The sequence below is a fragment of the Pleurodeles waltl genome, chromosome 12 (genome assembly GCF_031143425.1).
Source record: "Pleurodeles waltl isolate 20211129_DDA chromosome 12, aPleWal1.hap1.20221129, whole genome shotgun sequence".
Lineage (NCBI taxonomy): Eukaryota > Metazoa > Chordata > Amphibia > Caudata > Salamandridae > Pleurodeles > Pleurodeles waltl.
Window position 1 is genome coordinate 515,442,067 of NC_090451.1, and position 22,700 is coordinate 515,464,766.

At 43.4% G+C, this 22,700-nt stretch overlaps 1 protein-coding gene across 1 annotated transcript in view; it reads right to left on the minus strand.

Moving 5' to 3' along the window:
• The window catches only part of CNGB1 (cyclic nucleotide gated channel subunit beta 1), a 1,925,718-nt gene that overhangs the window by 597,017 nt on the left and 1,306,001 nt on the right, over positions 1–22,700 (minus strand). Inside the window, exon 30 of the mRNA XM_069217388.1 lies at positions 18,672–18,722. Within this exon, the coding sequence (XP_069073489.1) occupies positions 18,672–18,722 (51 nt within the window). The remainder of the gene's footprint in view (positions 1–18,671; positions 18,723–22,700) is intronic.

Consider the following 22,700-nt stretch of genomic DNA (forward strand, 5'->3'; position numbering starts at 1 on the left):
GATAATACGTCTACACAGTAGTGTTTAGTGAATGTATGTGGTGTTGACCATGTGACTGCTTTACATATTTCAGCCATTGGTATATTCCCTAAAAAAGCCATTGTTGCACCTTTTTGTCAGTGTAGAATGTGCTTCAGGAGTAACTAAAAGCTGTCTTTTTGCTTTAATGTAGAATTTTTTAATGCATCTTGCAATCCATCGTGCTAAACCTTGTTTTGATATGGGATTGCCTGTATGTGTTTTTTGGAAAGCGACAAATAGTTGTTTTGTTTTTCTAAACGGTTTAGTTCTGTCTATATAGTACATTAAAGCTCTTTTGATGTCTAATGTATGTAGAACTCTTTCTGCTACAGAATCTGGCTGTGGGAAGAAGACTGGCAGTTCCACTGTTTGAATTATATGAAATGGTGATACAACTTTTGATAGAAAAGTTGGGTTTGTTCTTCGTACAACTTTATGCTTGTGTACTTGGAAGAACGGTTCTTCAAGAGTAAAGGCTTGGATTTCACTTACTCTTCTTAAAGAAGTAATTGCCACTAGGAAGGGAAATTTCCATGTTAGAAATTGAATTTGGCACGAGTGCATAGGCTCAAATGATGGTCCCACAAGCCGTGTAAGCACTATATTTAGATTCCAAGAAGGGACTAGTGGTGTTCTTGGTGGAATGATGCGTTTTAAACCTTCCATGAAAGCTTTAATGACAGGAACTCTAAATAAAGAGCTATATTGTATATTTTGTAAATATGCTGAAAGTGCAGTAAGATTAATTTTTACTGAAGAAAAAGCCAAGTCTGATTTTTGTAAATGAAGTAAATAACATACAATATCTTGTATTGATGCTGTAAGTGGGTCTATATTTTGGGATTGACAGTAATATACAAACCTTTTCCATTTGTTTGCCTAGCACTGTCTAGTAGTGGGTTTTCTAGCTTGCTAAATAACTTCCATACATTCTGATGGGAGTTGTAAATATTCAAACTCTATGACCTCAGGAGCCAAATTGCTAGATATAGGGCCTCATTATGACCCTGGCGGGCGGCGGAGGCCGCCCGCCAGGATCCCGCCCTCCAAATTACCGTGCTGCGGTCAAAAGACCGCGGCGGGTATTACGAGTTTTCCCCTGGGCTGGCGGGCGGTTCCAGTAAAACCGCCCGCCAGCCCAGGGGAAAACGACCTTCCCACGAGGATGCCGGCTCGTAATCGAGCCGGCGGAGTGGGAAGGTGCGACGGGTGCAGTGGCACCCGTCGCGTATTTCAGTGTCTGCAAGGCAGACACTGAAATACTTTTCGGGGCCCTCTTACGGGGGCCCCTGCCGTGCCCATGCCATTAGCATGGGCACGGCAGGGGCCCCCAGGGGCCCCGCGACCCCCCCTACCGCCATCCTGTTCATGGCGGCTTTCCCGCCATGAACTGGATGGCGGTAGGGGGGGTCAGAATCCTCATGGCTGCGGAGCGCGCTCCGCAGCCATGGAGGATTCCAAAGAGCAGCGGAAAGTCAGCGGGAGACCGCTGACTTTCCGCTTCTGACCGCGGCTGAACCGCCGCGGTCAGAATGCTCATTGGAGCACCGCCAGCCTGTTGGCGGTGCTCCCGTGGTCGGTGGCCCTGGCGGCCACCGGCCGCCAGGGTCAGAATGACCCTCATAGTGTTTTGGGATTTGGATGCCTGATTTGTCCTTTGTTTTGTTTCAACAGATCTAGTCTGAATGGGAGTTTAGAATGTGGTACTACTGAGAGATCTAATAATATTGTGTACCACGGCTGACGTGCCCAGGTTGGTGCTATGAGTATCATTGTGAGTGAAGTTTGACACAATTTGTTGACTAGAAACGGGAGGAGTGGGAGAGGGGGAAAAGCGTATGCAAATATCCCTGACGAATTGATCTATAGAGCATTCCCCTTGGATAGGGGATGTGGGTGCCTGGATGCAAAGTTTTGGCATTTTGTGTTTTCGCTTGTTGTGAACAGGTCTATGTTTGGAGTTCCCCACTTTTGAAAGTATTTTTGAAGTACTTGAGGATGAAGTTCGCATTAGTGAGTTTGTTGCTGGTTTCTGTTGAGAATATCTGCCAACTGATTATCGATTCCTAGAATGTATTGAGCCAACAGATGAATTTGATTGTGGATTGCCCATTTCCAATTTTTGGGGTCTAGAAGGGACAGTTGGGATGAATGTGTCCCTCCCTGTTTGTTGAGGTAATACATGGTTGTCATGTTGTCTTTTTTGATAAGAACATTCTTCTGTGTGAGAAGAGGTTGAAAATCTTTGAGTGCTAGAAAGACAGCTAATAACTCCAAGTGGTTTATGTGTAGCTGTTTGTGTTTGACATCCCATTGTCCTTGAATGTTGTGATTGTTTAGGTGAGCTCCCCAACCAATCATTGATGCATCTTTTGTAATTATGGCCAGAGGCACAGGGTCTTGAAAGGCTGCCCTTTGCTTAGATTTGTGGAATTCCACCACTGAAGGGACATGTATGTTTGGCGCTCTATCAACACTAGGTCTTGAAGTTGACCGTATGCCTGTGACCATTGTTGAGCAAGGCACTGTTGTAAGGGCTGCATGTTTAGTCTTGTGTGTGGTACAATTGCAATACATGATGCCATCATTCCTAAAATTTTCATGACAAATCTGACAGTGTATTGTTGATTTGTTTGTATTTGTGTGATTATATTTTGAAAAGCTTGTATCCTTTGTGTATTTGGATATGCTAGAGCTTGCTGAGTGTTTAGTATTGCACCCAAATACTGTGGTATTTGAGCTGTTTGAAGGTGTGATTTTTGGTAGTTTATTGAGAAGCCTAGTGTGTGCAAGGTTTGTATTACATAATGCGTATGATTTTGGCATTGTGTATGATTGCTTGATTTTATTAGCCAATCGTCTAGATATGGAAAGACATGTATATGTTGTCTTCTTAGGTAGGCTGCCACTACTTCCAAGCACTTTGTGAATACCCTTGGTGCTGTTGTTATTCCAAAGGGCAACACTTTGAATTGGCAGTGTTTTCCCTGAATGACGAACCTGAGATATTTTCTGTGTGCAGGATGGATGGGTATGTGAAAATACACATCTTTGAGGTCTAAGGCTGTCATGAAATCTTGTTTTTGTAGTAGTGGGATGACATCCTGTAAAGTTACCATGTGAAAATGTTCTGACAGGATGTAAAGATTAAGGGGCCTGAGGTCTGATATTGGCCTGAGGGTGCCATCTTTTTTGGGAATTAGAAAATATAGTGAGTAAACTCGTGTTCTTATTTGAGACTGTGGAACTAATTCTATCGCTTGTTTGAGTATTAGAGATTGAACCTCTTTTTGTAACAGAATTGTGTGTTCTGTGGATAGTTTGTGTGACCTTGGTGGAATATTTGGAGGAGTGTTTATCAATTCTAGGCAATAGCCATTGCGGATAATTGACAGCACCCAGTTGTCTGTGGTAATACTTTGCCAATTTGTGTAGAACTGTTGTAGTCTTCCCCCCACAGGAGAGGTGTGGAGTGGAAGGGAATGAGGGAAGTCACCTTTTTTGAGTGCTGTGGAGGCTGCTTAGAGGCCTGAAATTTCCTTCTATTTCTGGGGTATTGTCCTCTATATTTGCCCCTAAAAGTACTGCGTTGGTATTGCAGTTGGTAGGTTGGCTTTATCTGTGAGGTGGATGCCTCTGAAGTCTGTGTTCTGAAACCACCTCGAAACTGAGGTTTACGAAAGGACCCCCTATATGGTGCTGAGTAGAGTGCACCCATTGCCTTTGCTGTGTCAGAGTCCTTTCGTAATTGTTCGATGGCTGTGTCTACTTCTGGGCCAAAATATGTTTTTTGTCGAACGGCATGTTGAACACAGCCTGCTGTATTTCTGGCTTGAATCCAGTAGATCGGAGCCATGCATGCCTGCGTATAGTGACTGCAGTGTTGACACTCCTAGCAGTAGTATCTGCTGCATCTACGGCAGAACTTATTTGATTGTTTGTAAAGGCTTGTCCTTCTTCCACTACTTGTTGTGCCCTTTTCTGGTGTTCTTTGGGGAGATGCTGTATTATGTCTTGCATCTCGTCTCAATGGGCTCTGTCATATTGAGTTAATAGTGCTTGCAAGTTGGCTATTCTCCACTGATTAGCTGCTTGGGACTCAACTCTTTTCCCTGCAGCATCGAATTTCCTGCTCTCTTTATCACGAGGATTTGCATCTCCTGATGACTGACTATTTGCTCTCTTCCTGGCAGCGCTAACTACCACAGAATCAGGAGGTACCTGATGGGTGATATAATCAGGGTCAGAAGGTGCTAGTTTATATTTTTTCTCTATCCTAGGTGTTATGATGCGTGCTTCAACAGGTTCACTAAAGATCTGATCTGCATGTTTTACCATGCCTGGGAGCATGGTACCTACAATGTGTTGAGGATAGAGTGTTTAATAAGAAATCCTCTTCTAGGGGCTCTGTATGCATGGTAACACCATGATATGCTGCAGCTCTAGCTAGGACCTGGTTATAGACAGTATTAACCTCACGTGGTGATGGTTTAGAGGGATAGCTGTCAGGATCATTACTTGGAATGGGATCTGGGTCATAAAGATCCCATGGAACCACATTGTCCTGTTGTGAATCATAAGAATGAGCGGGTGATGGCACTGCTGTAGGACTGGTAGGAGGAGAGATAGGTAGGTTTGGAGAGTAAGGAGGAGAAGATTGAGGTGGTGGTGGTTTCTCCTCCTGCTTTGGCACTTTAGCTGGAGGCTGTATAGTGTCCAATTCCTCCTGAAAAGCTAGCTTCCTCTTTGTTTTCAAAGGAGGTGCTGTCAGAATTCTCCCTGTTTCCTTATGGATGTGGATCCTGGATTGCCTTTCATCCATAACTTCTAGAATTGGTTGTAGCTCTAACTCCTCTTCAGAGGTTTTGTGGCTTTCTTTAAGTCTCTTTGAAAGTCCATGCTCCTCTGTGTAAGTTGGCCTTTTCGGCTCCAAAGCGTGCTTTTTTGGGAACGAAAAAGATGAGGACGAAGGTTTCGGCTCAGAAATTGGTTTTCTAGTTTTCGACTCTGAAAAGTGGTGTTTAGTGGAGTCGGAAACTGAACTCTTTGTTGTCTCCGATGTTTTTGGAGGAGTGGCCTTTTTCAGTGCCAAACTGTGAAGTTGGTCAACAACAGTCTTTTTTCGGGCCGAGCCATGGCCTTCCGGCAGTGGCGTACCCAAGGCCTTGTGCTTTTTCTTTTGTGAGGGTGCAGGGGCAGACGTACTCACATGTTGTCCTGCTGTGACTGATCTGTCTTCATCTGATTCCTGCTCGGACTTGGAATCTCGGACTGAGACTGCGGTCTGCATCAGTTCTTCCTCTTCTACGTCGAGATGCTCACAGCTCCTCGACGCTATTTCGAGTCTTCTTGCTCTTCGGTCCCTAAGAGTTTTTTTCGATTGGAAGGATCGACAGGCCTCGCAGTTCTCTTCCCAATGGTCTGGGGGAAAGGCAGTGGTTGCAAACCAGATGCTGGTCTGTGTACGGGTATTTCGCGTTGCACTGAGGACAGAATCGGAATGGAGTCCGATCCATGAGGCTTCCACGCAGTCAGCCCGAATAGGCCTGAGATGGGGGCACGCGCCCCGAAGGGCGAACAAAGTTGTTTTCCCGACAGTAGTGATGTGTCGATGGAAGATTATAAACCCAATCGATACAATACTGACGAAAAGAAAGTTTTACAATGTTTTTCAAATCGAAATCTTGGAGCGAGAGGAAACACGTCTGAACCCGACGGCGGAAAGAAAACAATTTAACAATGGAGTCGATGCCCATGCGCAATGGAACCAAAGAGGAGGAGTCACTCGATCCTGTGACTCGAAAACACTTCTTCGAAGGAAAAACAACTTGTAACACTCCGAGCCCAACACTAGATGGCAGGATAATGCACAGCATGTGTATCTGCAGCTACACATGCCATCAAACACATATATATATATATATATATATATACACACACAAACACACACGTATTTTTTGGGGGGGAAGCTGAGGCCATCCTTAGATATATGGATTCTCGCTCCCCCTTAGTGAAAAACAGTACGAGCAGTGCTCAGCTGTGAGAGAGCAGGTGTACTCTTTACCCCAGGTCGGCCAACTAGGCTAGAGGAAATTCCTCTGTGGCATAAGTCTGGCACCACACGTTCGCAAAAGCGTCCATGGACACCAACACCACAATAACCTCAGGCTTGACACATAAAGACTAGAGACACGTACTAGACATTGCAAGGCCCATTCCTCCTAACAGATTTGAATATAGTCCAGACTATAGCTCAAACTAGGTACTGGAACTCACTAACTGAATGAAAAATAAATCATATTAGGACCGATTTACATGGTGTGATGATGACTGAGTATTTGAGTAAAAATGCAGCTCGAAAAGACTATGGGTGACTACCCTCCCATATATTCTTAGAAGTCACAACATTCAGTAGGGAATGGGCCCAGACAGCCTGCAATTGCACTAGAAAGTGGCTCATCCTAATCATAAAAACACCAAAAAGGTTGTCCGAAGCAATCCTTGTAGAAATTAGGGTTAGTGAAAACCATCAAAAGACCACAGTAACATAATACAAAAAAAGACTTGTGGAAATTAACGAAGAAATTACAGCGTGCAAAGTTTTTTTGGCACAGTCCAAAATTCCAAAAAGATGTTAAAAAGTTTTCATTTACCTAAACATATCCATACTCAGCACCAGAATACAAGACACTAGCAGAAAGGGAAGATGACCAGAACGGTTCTAATTCTTCAGATACCAGATCATCTAATTCAGAGGGGTGGACCAGTGGTAGTGATAAAAGGGGTAAACAGAGGACAAGCAATAGAAAGAACTAACGGGCCCAACAATTGCAGGGCTACATTAACTACTCCTGGCCCCTTTCTACCAGCCTCCTTTCCCATCACAAGTACCACTGGTGATGGGTTGGGGTAATCCCTATAACCAAATGGTACTGCAGAGGTTCCCCCAGTACTATTGCCCAATTTTGTTAGGGAGAGCCAAGGGATTCAGGGGAAGAAAGAAAAAGGAACTTGTGTGCAATGGGAAATTGATGAACCCAGGGTACATACACAAAGCATGACCAATGCAATCCACGGAACCAGCACAAGTACGATCTAGTGACTAATTTGACTGGCAAGAAGCTGACGGACATACAGGTCATGGGAATTTAATAAATGATTAGTTTTTTTCCCTTCCTCAACCTTTAACAAATTCTACTTACATTGCAAACTTGCAGCTCTCTTTAGAAAACTTTGACTGAAAGCGTATTTCATTAACCAGGAACAGACAGAATAATGGGTTGATAGTGGTCTCCATAAAAAATCTACCTTTTGCCCTCCTACACAGGACTCCAGTGGAACTACGTGCCTTTGAACAAGCAGTGTTCAAAGAGATAGATACTGGCAACATTATCACCTTTCACAACACGAGTAGGGCAGAGAGCAAAGCCATGGATGAACCGAAAAAGGATACCAACATCATCATTAAGCCAGCTGACAATGGAAGGGAAATCCTCCTCCAGACCGTAACCTTGTTTACAGGAATGAATGTAAGAGATTACTAGAAGACCAGACACTGATCCAATGCCAATACTCATGAGAGAAATTAGTATCATGGTGGAAGACACTTAAAGTGAGATGTGGGTTAGCAAACAGGAAGATTTCCTGTGTAATACCAACCCGGTGACCCCATATTTTAATATCATTTTAAAGATTCACAATAATAGAGACCCTCCACCTGCTTGACCCAGTGTGTCCGGGATAGGCTCTTTGTTGGAACACCTGTCCATGTTTTGGGACTACTTTTTGAAACCTCTAGTAGAGACAACAGGGACCTACATTAAAGATACCAAACACCTCCTCATCCACATTAAAGATTAAGTTTGACAGAGAGAATGAGCTCCTAGTAGGATTTGATTTAGAGAGTCTGTACACCAGCTACCCCAGGAAGACACCCTGAGCATAATCTAAGAAATTCTGGAAAGTGCAGAATCGACTCACTCTACCCAAGGAAGTCCTTTCTAGAATGTACGAGATTAGCACTTACCAAAGTATTTTTTTGAATTTGAGGAAACATTATTTCTGAAAATGCGTAGTACATCTATGGGAAGTACGTTTGCTCCCAGTATAACTGGTTCCTACGGGTACAACTTTGAGAAGATGCTCTTAACAACAACAACCCATATAGGCTACACATAAGAACGTGGAAGTGTTACATAGATGGCATTCTCTTCATGATCTGGTCAGAGGACACAGAAACCTCCATACAGGTCATAACCTGCCTAAATGGCCAGGACAATAACCTGAGGGTCACATACACAATCAGTAGTGAATCCCTAACATTTCTTGATGTGAGAATATTCCAAGAACAGGGTGTATTAGCGACTGACACCTTCCATAAGCCAACAGATAAAAACAACTTACTGAGGTTTGACAGTTTCCATTTCCGCCCCTTGACAGAACATCGCCCATACAGTCAGCTAATGGGTCTTCCCAGCCCCTTGACAGAAAATCTCCTATACAGTCAATTACTAGGTCCTCTGAGGAATTGCAGCAGTCTGCTAGATTGTGAAGGACAGGCAGAATCCTTAACTGAGAAATTAAGAGCCCAACATTACCCAGAGTGGATAATACAAATGACCAAGAGAAGGACCAGAAATCAGAGCAGAAAAGCCCTGCTTAAACCTTCCAAATCTGGTGTGCGTCACAATGTACAATTTGGCATCAGAAAAGGTGAAGAAGATTATCAGATCGAACTGTCACATTCTCACATAGTGACAAAAAATTGAAAGTACCCCCTATTCTCTAACAAAAGTGCAATAATTCTCAGAAATACTTTCGTACACATGAGACCGAGCAACTTGCACAAATCAGAATCTACAATACACAGATGATTGGGACTTGCAGAGGTGGTGGGACACTACCCTTGTGGACAATACAGTGTCTGTCATCTCACTTCCCCCACAAAGACAACTGATGCTGGTCTACCTACTCCCTGGCAAATTTGGAAACACACTAATTGCAGTTCACAACAATAAATGCCCGTATATAGGAATGAGTACTCCCAAAGTAAAGACACAGGGGCAACATAACACTGTAAGCGAACCACCACAAAAATGAAATATTACATTTCTAAAGGACACGCAGTGACCGACCTCAGATAGATAGTGATTGAACAGATGGATCGGGACAGCAAACACATAGAAGGGGTACTTTTTGAAAGGGAACAGTGCTGGATATACATACTGTCTATACATAAACAGGGTCTCAGTGATGAGATCCCATGGTGGAATATGTTGTAAAATTACTGTAATGAAGACAACTCGACAGCCTACTCCACCATGTGCTGGTCCCAAACACAATCATTAGATATGCATATGAGTTAACCTATCACGTAAGGTTGTAGACCTGAGGCACATGGTGCTCTTTATGCCATAACTCCTACTACACGATACAAAGAGGTTTGAGGCACAAATAATTCAGAGTTCTCTGACACTGCAAACACTACCTTTAGATACGGTATGGTCGAGATACTCGATGGGGGACATTTTATGGGGTATACCGAACCATACAGAAAGATAACATAATACTGGGCCATGGTGGACCCAAAGTGAGAAGTGTGACAACCATAGTCAGCTAGGTGGGCGAGATCTGCTTGGAATTCTAGAATTATGACAATCACCTAATTGTGCTGGGAGCCAGGCCTCCAATTCACAGTCTCCGCAATGTTCCAGTGCCGGCTTGCACATGCATGAGTAACACCAAATGAAATAAGAGGAGCGTCACTGGACTAGGGAACCTTTGGTGTATACTGCAGTAAGATACAGCATATGCAGTAACCCGAAACTAGGGTTAGTCCAATTTGTTAGTTATGACAGACAGTTGGGCTGGATACACTGAGACCGTATGCAATAGCAAACCGAGGTAATCGCTAACTAGCGAGGAAGGCCTGGCCTTCACTTTCTGGCCTCTTCCGTGCTGACGTCGGTTCGCGCATGTGCAGTGAATGCCCAATGACGCGGGTGCATGCGACGATCGCTCGGGTACCTGCTTAGAAACCTGAGCTCCTCCAGTAGTGGGAAACATGCGAGGCTTTGAGGATTCAGAATAGGTATCACGCAGGACGTGGACACTTGACAAAATACGTCTCAAGGGCATATCTCGCGGGGGGCAAGCTTTACTCTATTAGCGTTATGGAACCTGTGTGAAAACAAACCTTTATCAATATTCTTACAGTGTGTGACTACAGGGTACGCCCTCCTCACAATACCTTATGGAGCCTTGAAATTTAATCGGGCAGTGTGGGTCTCGATACTTAGTCATCTTGCATGCAAGTGTTTTTACACCTCACAATTTACAGTGTGTAAAGTGTTTTTTCACATGACAATGATTCCCACTCGAGTGTTTTGACAGCAATGATTGGTGGAGTGAAGGGAAGTCACGAGTGTCCATGACCTGCTACAAGCATAGTATGCAATTATAAATATGTAATATGGTACACGACAACATGAAAAAAATATAAATGTGTCCTTTTTTCTTTTCCTCCATTGCAGACAAACACAGGGAATTTCCCATTTACGGTTTGTACATACATGCATGTTTCTAAAGTCTGACAATTTCACACCACTATACTACATTTTAGTTTGGGCATTTACCCTTGTGAACAAGGGATTACAGAAAATAGTGGTCCTAAAGAAACCCCAATGACCCAGATGGACAATGCGTAGGGCTGAAATATGTTGACCTGTGACATTTGGGTCATAATGTAGCACCTTTTAAACCTGTTTTTAATCTTGCCAAAAGTATTCACAATAAAGAATAGACTTGAGGAATCAGCAGGCAATTTTAACTTTAGATCCCTTCAGAATAAGTGCTCCGCTTACAAACTGCGCAAAGCCCACCCACTCACTCGAGGTATAGCAGGTGAGGATCCAATGATGAAGCATGCTACAGGTGGTACCTGTGTGTGAGGGTGCCTAAAATAATCTAATAGATTCCTAGGGTCTGTTTTATAACCAGTTGTCGGGGGACGTACAAGGTAGGATAACCCTCTTATTTTGACAGGACATATATATATTTTAACACATTTTTACATTTGATTTTTTAAAGTTATTCTAATATTAAATAGTTTTAAGTATGGAAAATGTCACTTACCCAGTGTACATCTGTTCGTGGCATGAGACGCTGCAGATTCACATGCTGTGCATTATCCTGCCATCTAGTGTTGGGCTCGGAGTGTGACAAGTTGTTTTTCTTCGAAGAAGTCTTTTCAAATCACGAGACCGAGGGACTCCTCCCTTTCGGCTCCATTGCGCATGGGCGTCGACTCCATCTTAGATTGTTTTCCCCGCAGAGGGTGAAGTAGGAGTTGTGAGTATACTAGATGTGCCCATGCAATGGAGTAGGTATGTATGTACATAATGTGTATCAAAAGAATATTTATTTACAATTTTACAATATTCATTCAACTAATAACGGCTACAGGCTCCCGGGGAGGTGGGAGGGCGCATGTGAACCTGCAGCGTCTCATGCCACGAACAGATGTACACTGGGTAAGTGACATTTTCCGTTCGGTAGCATGTGTAGCTGCAGATACACATGCTGTGCATAGACTAACAAGCAGTAATCTCCCCAAAAAGCGGTGGTTTAGCCTGTAGGAGTTGAAGTTGTCTGAAATAATGTTCTTAATACAGCCTGTCCTACTGTGGCTTGTTGTGTTGCTAACACATCTACACAGTAATGCTTAGTGAATGTATGAGGCGTAGACCAGTTGGCTGCCTTACAAATTTCTGTCATAGGTATATTCCCAAGAAAAGCCATTGTGGCGCCTTTCTTCCAAGTGGAATGTGCTCTTGGTGTAATAGGTAAATCTCTTTTTGCTTTAATATAGCAAGTTTGAATACATTTAACTAACCATCTGGCGATGCCTTGTTTGGATATAGGATTACCTGCATGAGGTTTTTGGAAGGCTACAAACAATTGTTTTATTTAACAAAATTGTTTTTTCTGTCAATGTAATACATTAGTGCTCTTTTTATGTCTAATGTATGTAAGGCTCTTTCGGCTACTGAGTCTGGTTGCGGAAAGAAGACTGGGAGTTCCACAGTTTGGTTTAGGTGGAATGGTGATATGACCTTTGGTAAGAAATTGGGATTTGTACGGAGAACCACTTTATGTTTATGTATTTGTATAAAGGGTTCTTGAATAGTAAATGCTTGTATCTCACTTACTCTTCTAAGTGATGTGATAGCTATTAGAAAGGCTATTTTTCAAGTCAAGTATTGCATTTCACAAGAGTGCATGGGTTCGAATGGTGGTCCCATGAGTCGTGTTAATACAATATTAAGGTTCCACGAAGGTACTGGTGGTGTCCTTGGAGGTATGATTCTTTTTAGTCCCTCCATAAATGCTTTAATGACTGGTATTCTAAAAAGCGATGTTGTATGTGTAATCTGCAGATAGGCAGATATTGCAGTGAGATGTATTTTAATGGAAGAGAATGCTAGATTAGACTTTTGTAAGTGTAATAAGTAGCTTACAATGTCCTTTGTGGAGGCATGTAGTGGTTGAATGTGATTAGTGTGGCAGTAGCAAACAAATCTTTTCCATTTGTTTGCGTAACAGTGTCTTGTTGTAGGTTTTCTAGCTTGTTTAATGACCTCCATACACTCTTGTGCAAGGTTTAAATGTCCGAATTCTAAGACTTCAGGAGCCAGATTACTAGATTGAGCGATGCTGGATTGGGGTGACTGATCTGTTCTTTGTGTTGTGTTAACAGATCTGGTATGTTTGGTAATTTGATGTGAGGTACTACTGATAAGTCCAACAGTGTTGTGTACCACGGTTGGCGAGCCCAGGTTGGTGCTATGAGTATTAGTTTGAGTTTGTTTTGACTTAGTTTGTTGACCAGATAAGGAATGAGAGGGAGAGGGGGAAAAGCGTAAGCAAATATCCCTGACCAACTGATCCATAGTGCATTGCCCTTGGATTGAGGGTGTGGGTACCTGGATGTGAAGTTTTGGCATTTTGTTTTTTCTTTTGTTGCGAATAGGTCTATGTTTGGTGTTCCCCAGTGGAGGAAGTGATCCTGTAGGATTTGGGGATGAATTTCCCATTCGTGAGTTTGCTGGTGACCTCGACTGAGATTGTCGGCTAACTGGTTCTGAATGCCTGGTATGTATTGTGCTATCAGGTGAATGTGATTGTGAATTGCCCAATGCCAAATCTTTTGTGCTAAGAGACACAGTTGTGACGAGTGTGTCCCCCCTTGTTTGTTGAGATAATACATTGTTGTCAAGTTGTCTGTTTTGACAAGAATGTGTTTGCGGGATACCAGTGGTTGAAATGCTTTTAATGCTAGAAACACTGCTATCAGTTCTAAATGATTTATGTGAAGTTGTTTTTGTTGATTGTCCCATTGACCCTGTATGCTGTGCTTGTTGAGGTGTGCTCCCCACCCTATCATGGAAGCATCTGTTGTGATAACAGCTTGAGGCATTGGGTCTTGGAATGGCCGCCCTTTGTTTAAATTTATAGGGTTCCACCATTGAAGCGAGAAGTGTGTTTGGCGGTCTATCAACACTAGATCTTGAAGTTGACCCAGTGCTTGTGTCCATTGTTTTGCTAGGCACTGTTGTAAGGGCCGCATGTGTAATCTTGCATTTGGGACAATGGCTATGCATGAAGACATCATGCCTAGAAGTTTCATTACAAGCCTTACTGGGTAGTGTTGGTTTGACTGTATGCTTGATATTATATTTTGGAACGCTTGGACCGTTTGTGGGCTTGGAGTGGCAATTGCCTTTTGTGTGTTGAGTGTTGCTCCCAAGTATTGTTGTATTTGGGATGGTTGCAGATGTGATTTCTGGTAATTTAGAGAACCCCAGTTTGTGTAGAGTTTCTGTGACGTATTGCGTGTGAAAAAGACACTGTTGTTGAGTGTTGGTTTTTATTAGCCAGTCGTCTAAATATGGGAATACGTGCATGTGCTGTCTCCTTATGTGAGCGGCTACTACTGCTAGGCATTTTGTGAATACCCTTGGGGCCGTTGTTATCCCGAACGGTAACACTTTGAATTGATAGTGTACGCCGTGTATTACAAACCTTAATTATTTTCTGTGAGGAGGATGGATGGGTATGTGAAAGTACGCATCCTTGAGATCCAATGTTGACATGTAGTCCTCCTTTTTTAGTAAGGGAACCACATCTTGAAGTGTTACCTTGTGGAAGTGGTCTGATTTGATGAAGAGATTCAGTGTTCTGAGATCTAAGATAGGTCTTAACGTTTTGTCCTTTTTTGGAATTAGGAAATATAGCGAATAGACGCCTGTTCCTTTCTGATGGTTGGGTACTAGCTCTATTGCTTGTTTTTGTAATAGTGCTTGTACTTCTATTTGTAATAGGTCTAAGTGTTGTTTGGACAGATTGTGTGCTCTTGGTGGCACATCTGGCGGGAAATTCGTGAATTCTATGCAATAACCATGTTGGATAAAGGCTAGGACCCATGCGTCTGTGGTAATGTGTGTCGAATTTTGATAGTATGCGGTCAGTCTCCCCCCCACTGGTGATAAGTGTTGGGGTTTTGTGACATTGAAGTCACTGTTTGGTCTGGCTTGTTTTGGGTGTCTGGAACTTTCCCCTTCCTCTTGGGAATTGTCCTCTCTATAGGAGCCACGAAACCCTCCCCTTTGGTATTGTACCTGATACGTGGGTCTGGTTTGAGAGGTGGAAGGCTCTGGTGTTTGCATTCGAAAACCTCCTCTGAATTGTGGCTTTCTAAATGTGCCTCTGACTTGTGGGGAGTAGAGCGCGCCCATGGCTTTGGCCCTGTCCGTGTCTTTTTTTAACTTTTCAATTGCTGTGTCCACTTCCGGCCCAAACAATTGTTCTTGGTTAAATGGCATGTTCAACACCGCTTGTTGGATTTCTGGCTTGAATCCAGAGCATCTTAACCATGCATGCCTGTGAATGGTTACTGCAGTGTTGACCGTTCGTGCTGCCGTGTCTGCCGAGTCTAGTGCGGACCTTATTTGGTTGTTGGATATTGCCTGTCCGTCTTCCACAACCTGCTGGGCACATTTCTGGTGTTCTTTGGGCAAGTGTTGTATAATGTGTTGCATCTCGTCCCAGTGTGCCCTGTCGTAGCGAGCAAGTAGGGCTTGCGAATTAGCGATCCGCCATTGATTGGCTGCCTGTGCTGCCACTCGTTTGCCCACTGCGTCAAACTTTCTACTCTCTTTGTCAGGCGGTGGAGCGTCTCCTGACGATTGAGAGTTTGCTCTCTTTCTTGCTGCTCCTACAACCACCGAGTCTGGTGTAAGTTGTTGTGTTATGAACACAGGATCCTTTGGGGGAGGCTTGTACTTCTTCTCCACCCTAGGTGTGATAGCCCTTCCTTTAACTGGCTCCTGGAATACTTGTTTTACGTGTTTAAGCATACCCGGGAGCACTGGCAGACTCTGGTAGGAAGCGTAGGTGGATGCCAAGGTGTTAAACAGGAAATCATCCTCTATTGGCTCAGAATGCATTGCTACGTTGTGGAACGTAGCTGCCCTGGATAGTACCTGCGTATATGCAGTACTGTCCTCTGGATGTGACGGCTTTGTTGGGTAACAATCCGGACTGTTATCCGATACTGGTGCGTTATATAAGTCCCATGCATCAGGATCATCCTGTGTCATCCCTGTATGTGTGGGTGACTGCATTGGAGGTGTTCCCATTGGAGACAGTTGTGGTGAGTGTGGTGGGGAAGGTTGTGGTGAAAACCTTGGTGGTGGGGATTTTTCTCTAGCCTCCTTTGACTTCGGCTGTATTTCTGTCTCCTGAAATGCCAGTTTTCTTTTGGTCTTAATTGGAGGGAGAGTTTGTATTTTTCCAGTCTCTTTCTGGATATGCAACCTCCTTTGTGTATGTTCTGGTTCGTCCATACTTATTTCCTGCTCAAACCTATGTCTTTCCTTCATTTGGCTGGAAAGTCCTTGCTCTTCTGTGTAAGAGCTTCTTTTCGGCTCCGAAGCCACTTTTTTCGGTACCGATGTTTCAGAAAATGTCTTTTTCAGTTCCGATGATATTTTTCTCACTTTGGGTGAGTCGAACTCTTGGTGTCGAGATCGTTCGGTGCCGGAATCTCGACCGGAGTCGGAAGTCTTCGGCAAATCTCTGGCCTTTTCCGGTGGCGATGTTTAGTCACCTTCTTTTCAATGGGTTAGGCCATGGCCTGCTGGTGGTGGCGTCCCCTTGGCCTTAAAAATCTTTGTGTGAGTTTTGGACGGGGCAGGTTTACTCACTGTTTGCTGCACCGTCGAGGTTTGGTCCCTTTCGGATTCATCAGAGTCCGATCCCTGGATGGAAATTCTTTCCTCCTCTCCGACGTCGAGTTGCTCTCTCGGTGTCGAAGCCATTTGCAGTCTTCTCACTCGTCGATCATGTAGGGTCTTTTTAGATCGAAACGCTCGACAAGCCTCGCAAGTATCCTCCCTGTGTTCTGGTGATTAACACAGATTACAGACCAGGTGCTGGTCTGTATAGGGATTCTTCGAATGGCACTTCGGACAGAAGCGGAAGGGGGTTCGGTCCATTAGTCTTCGACGATGGATGTGGTTGGGCCGACCAGGCCCGCTGAAGAACGGAAGCCCCGAAGGGCCGCTGGAGCGCTCCTGCTGTCGGTGCTGATACAATAACACTAACCCGGTACCGAACGAGAACAATACAGTCGAATTTTCGATATTTAGCTATCTTTCCCGATTCGAAATACGGAGCGAAGAGGAACACGTCTGAACCTGATGGCGGAAAGAAAACAATCCAAGATGGAGTCGACGCCCATGCACAATGGAGCCGCAAGGGAGGAGTCCCTCGGTCTTGTGACTCGAAAAGACTTCTTCGAAGAAAAACAACTTGTAACACTCCGAGCCCAACACTAGATGGCAGGATAATGCACAGCATGTGTATCTGCAGCTACACATGCCACCGAACATATACATACCTATTTAATGTCAATATTTGTGTCCATAATATTCTTGCAGTCAATATCATTGTACTTTAGATAGAAAGTATATGAAGTCTATATGTTTCTCCTCAGTATTATTACCACAATATTTTTTGCATTGCTACATTTTAAACTTTGCTAGTATGTAACAGAAGCCACAAATGGCCCTTCAGCCACATCCTTTTGGCACATTTCAAATTTATATCTAAAGCGCAGACTCTGCAGCTTCACCCTCGTTTATCTAGTTCCAGAACATCTCTGCCTTTCGGTATTCTAGTGGTGTGTTTGTCTTTGGGAGATTGTTACATGCATCGCTAATCATCACATCACTGAAACATATTTTGCAGTCATGCATTGAACCTCCTTCCACAGATGTCATGCACTGACCTCTAGTTCCTACAGTTTGTGTCCTGCCACTAAATGCTTTGCACCATTATTGTGTTCATTCTGTTTATCGAATTGTGCTTTCGTAACAAATACTTCATCTGACCCCTTTCCTATCCACATTTTTTCAATATATGGATGTTAACATTCTAGGGGCCTTTCTTTTGTCGTCAGCTGTTATGGAAATTGAGATGGCTTAGCTGTGCTAGGAGATGCTGCTTCCGTGCTAACTACGGAGAGCCACAGTGCTTCTCTTTAAAATCTTCATTTCATCAGAATTACCTTTGTACTCTGAATATTAATAGTTAGGAAGCTATGTTAAGGGGTCTTATACTGTGCACTTATGTTAATGTTAAGGGGTCTTATAAAGTGCACTATCACCTAAAACAGGCCTCCTTGTGCTGAAAGCTTATGACTGGTGGAAAACTAACTTATATATCAAATAAATGTTTTTAGTTATATTCTGGAAACTAGATGAAAGGATATCATACATGCTTGAAGAGGAAAACTGTTCTAAAGAGAGGGTGCCAGGACCAAAAAGGCATGACTCCCTATTCCAGCTTGTTTGGAACGAGGGACTAAAGAAGAATTTTGGTAGCTGACCGTACGGTACGTTGAAGGCAGTACTTAAAAAAAAAAATTAATTAGAAATCTGGATTCACTAAAGAAAACACACAAGAAAATAAAACCTTCCTTCTGCTACTCACACCTGTAAATTCTGGTCTCCTGATCAAAATGATGACATATACTATCATCTAAATGAGTGATACTAAGGACACAACACCTGATCTGGAAAGTGATATCGCTGTTATTGAATGGTTTTTATTGTTTCTGGAGTACAGTTTCCTATAAAGGCATCTAACATGAAGGTTTTAACTTGACAAGATGCCACTCTGTGGACCTGCATTCAGATTGGTTTTTCAAGGGATTTTAAAACCAAAATATCAAGATAGTAATAGCAACCTGCCAGAATAATCTGGACAAAGTATCAACTACTACAGTACCTAAAGGTAAGTATATACAGGTAGGTGTAGATTCACCATTCTTAACTCTGCATATGTACTCTGATGATACATACATCGTCAAAGCGTGCAGATGTGGAGCTAAGAATAGTAAATATATACTCGCAAACATATACTTACCTTCATGACGCAGAGGTATTCAATAAAACGCCCACAGTAATTTACAGGTCAGCTTTTTTGTCTTTGACATTCTGACACGGAAGTGAGGATGTTAGCAAAAAATCTCATTATCATAAATACAAACACTTAAGGAAAACATGATAAAGGGAAATTGGTCATACCTTGAAGCGATCCGTTTTTATGTAATGCTGGCGCATTTCTTTTGGATTGGTCTGGAAAAAAGACACAGAAAACATTAAATACATGATTCATAGCTTTTCACTGTGTGAGAAAGTAATGCATAATAATTCTGTTTCCCACTAAGTGTAACTTGTGCAGACCCATTTTCTTACAATTAAGTATGGAAATATGCAACATAAACTGACAAAAATGTAAATGTAAATGTAAACAGCTGCAAAGATTATCATTGGCTTTCATGAAAACACATGTTCACTATTTTGCTGATTATTAATAATTTCTCAATCTTTCAACACATATGGATGCAAGACGTGATGCCATACATATCAAATAAGGAAATGGTGTGTGGCATATCCGTCAGCAGTATAAATACAGAAATGATACAAGAAAACCTGGAACAAAGAAAGCTGTTCCTATGTTGCAGCTAACAAAGTGTGATTATTCAGTGTTTTGAAAGTGTAGGTTCCTAGACATCAGCATGGAAGATCAATAAACCTGAAACACTTGTTTTCAAGTAGTATCCGTGGAAGGAGTAAGTGGTATCTGTGGAAGCAGAAAGTACTATTCTTGGATGAACTGTTGAATGGGCAACTCTAAACACATTAATCATTCTTCTTTGCCTTCCACATCACTCAGTTTGCCAACATGTACTTAGCACAAGGCTTCACTCGCATGTTAGGAATTGACTGTCTTATTTGTTAAAGCATCCACCTTTCAGCTGTACATTGGCTGCTTCTCCGGCTGACAACACATTGTTTTATGACTGGCAATTCCTTCACTTATACCTTACCTGCATGTTGGTAGTAAGTGCAGAAAATATGTCTTCAATAAATATCTGTGGCCATAAAGTCAAATACTGCCTATTTTGCTTGTGGGCAGCTCAAATGAATAACTACAAAAACAAACTGTAGCATTTGTTGGATGCTTGCTTAAAGGTTTATCTGCTTAAAACTGATTACATACTGATGTTTCAGCAAAACCAAACAGTAATAATCCTGATGGATATTTCTACCAGCACATTCCTCACATTTTGAATATCCTAAGAGCCAGATTGGGTCTGGAAAATTTGCAATAGCTCTTCTGTGCCATTCATGAGAATACACTGGCTAGGAGCAAAAGGAAGCTTTGACCACTAAACCTTCTGGTGAAGCGTGTGTAGAAAAAAATCCGAATTTACCAGAGCTGGGCTGTTTCAGAGGGCCATAACTCTGTTTACAGTACCTTTATTTTTGCAACATTGTGTGTTTTCTTTCATGTGTGATGAGTTACTGTGTGATTACTGTGGTATTGCAAGTGCTGAACACTCCTCCTGGATAAGTCTAGGCTGCTCACCACAGCTACCACTATTTCATATACACTGTAATACTTACTAATAAGGGTTGCCTGGACCTGGTATAAGGTGCCAACACCATAGTGGTCCACCACACACCAGGCCAGGCTCCTACAGTTGTCGTTTCACTTTTGTTGGCCCATCAAGAAATGGAGTATGTACTGTTAATGTTGCAGCTAAGTCAAAAAGTCAAAACTGATTTGCATGTGGCTGGGTCCAAACTGAGGTGGCATGGTGGACAAGAAAATGGTGAGTTGGAATGCTACCCCAAGAGATCGCCAGTGGTCAGACTTTTTGCAAGCATTCCTCTCATCATTTTTTGGGTGTTTGATGTAATGCCTTAAGTGGCAAGAGTATGGCTAGGCATGGGTTCTGTGATTACTGTGCTACTGGAATCAAATACTTAGACTGATGAGTCCTAATCGGTGTGAAAACAGTCTTGGGTTGTTTGTGTTCTGGTTCAGGGAGGACTTGGCCTGGCAGTTCGGGCTCGACTGTTCCTGTTGGAGCAGGGTCAAAAGTGATTTGCATATGGCTGGATCAAAACTGAGGTGTCATTGTGGGTAAAAAAACTGATGGATTACAATGCAACACTGAGCAACTGCAAGTGGATAGGCCTATTGCAAGCAACCCTCATATCACCTTTTCTGCATCTGATGTAATGCCCTAATTGGCAAGGCTATGCCCAGATATGGGTCCCAAGCTCACTGTGCCACTGAAATCAAGCTATACCTTGCTGAGGCACCCCAATCAGGATGAAGCCAGTCTTAGGTTGCTTGTGTCCTGGTTTGGGGAGGACCTGGCCTGGCAGTTTGGGCTGGACTGCTCCGAATAAAGTAGAGTCAAGACTGATTTTCATATGGCTGGGCCAAAGTGGGTGCCATGGTGAGCAAACGAATGATGGTCTGGAATGCTACCCAGGTGATTAACAGCGGTTAGACCTATTGCAAGAATTCCTCTCATTACCTTTTGTGTGTGTGATTCAGCGTTATCGAAATCATTTGTTTACCATCTTTATACTTAACTTCCCAGACATTGTACGATTTTTGAAAGAGTGCCCTGACATGTTTTTCCCTTTTCATTTCATTATAACACTATGGGGCTTAAGTTTGATTCTGATGTTTCTGATGGGGGCTCCATTGGTTTACACAGCTGTCCGTTGATGATTTTTACTTCAAAGATTTTGTTTTGGTGGCCATCATGTTGGTTCACCAGTGAGCTTCAAGCATTATGTACCCATCAGCTCTTTAACAAGCCTAGTGCTCATGGCAAAAGCAGCTTACGTACCGAAGTTTGCAACTCCATTTCATATGGGGTAGTCCATGACAATTCCCACATTTTTTCTCCACCCCCTTCACACCAAACAGGGGGAGTGGCTTCATTGGCTGGAACTTTGTAGGGGTATCAGAGTTTATGTCAACAGGACAGAGTTCAGATCTGACAATCACCCTTCATCCAATATGTGAGCAACAAGAGGGGCAAGTCAGTCCAGAAAAGACTCTAGGAGTCATTACGACCCTGGCGGCCGGCGGTATGTTGGCGGTAACACCGCCAACAGGCTGGCGGTGTTCCGCCAGCAATTATGACCGTGGCGGAATTGCCACGGCCATACCGCCAGCCCCTCCATTTTCCCGCTAGGATTCCGCCTGGCGGTCATAATCCCCAGGGCAGTGGTGCAAGCACCGTTGCCCTGGTGATTATGAGTCCCCGACCGCCGGCCTGTCCGTGGCGGTACACACCGCCATTGAAAGGCCGGTGGTAAGTGGACTTGGGGTGCCCCTGGGGGACCCTGCACTGCCCATGCACTTGGCATGGGCAGTGCAGGGGCCCCCAGGCTTAGCCCCGTCGCGCATTTCACTGCTACTGCACCCGCTGCACATCAGCATTGCCGCCGGCTCTATTACGAGCCGGCTGCAATGTTGATATGACATTTTCGCTGGGCCAGCGGACGGTAACACTGTTACCGTCCGCTGGCCCAGTGGAAATGTCATAATAGGGAGACAGGAATACCGCCAGCAATGGCGGTATTCTGTCTCCTGCGGCCTCGCCGGTCTTTTCAAAAGACTGCTGAGGTCGTAATGACCCCCTCTGTTGCGATGGATCATCCTCTGTTTTAAGATCTGTTATGCCATTGCTAAAAATTGATTATTTACAAACAAGAGCAACCCAAAGGGCTGTGTGAACCTCAGTAATTAACATTTGCAGAAGAACAGCATTCCACACAAAATTAATTTATAATTTAGTTATGGGTACAAGATATAAACTGTGAATAAGTTGTGTGCAAACCACAGCTCTTCTGCATATATTGCTAAAAAAAAACTTCAGGAGGAATCCCAGCTCATTCAACTAGAGTGAAGGCATCCACCTCAGCAATGTAAAGGGGAGTGTACATAGCAGACATATGTTTCATGGAGAAATGGGCTTGCTTTCAAACATTTGCGAACTATTATTGCCTGGATTCGGAAGTGAGAAGGGATGGCGGTTTCACTCATTCAGTGCTTCAAGATGTCCTGGACTGACTATTTCTTCAGACCCATCACCTAGGAGGGTGTACTACTTTGGTATCTATTCACAAGGTGGGGAATCAGCAGTTAGAATTATCCCACTGCAAAAAAACACATGCACTTACCTTTGGTAACGGTCTTTCAGGTAAATACTCTATCTGCCTACAGATTCCTTTCCT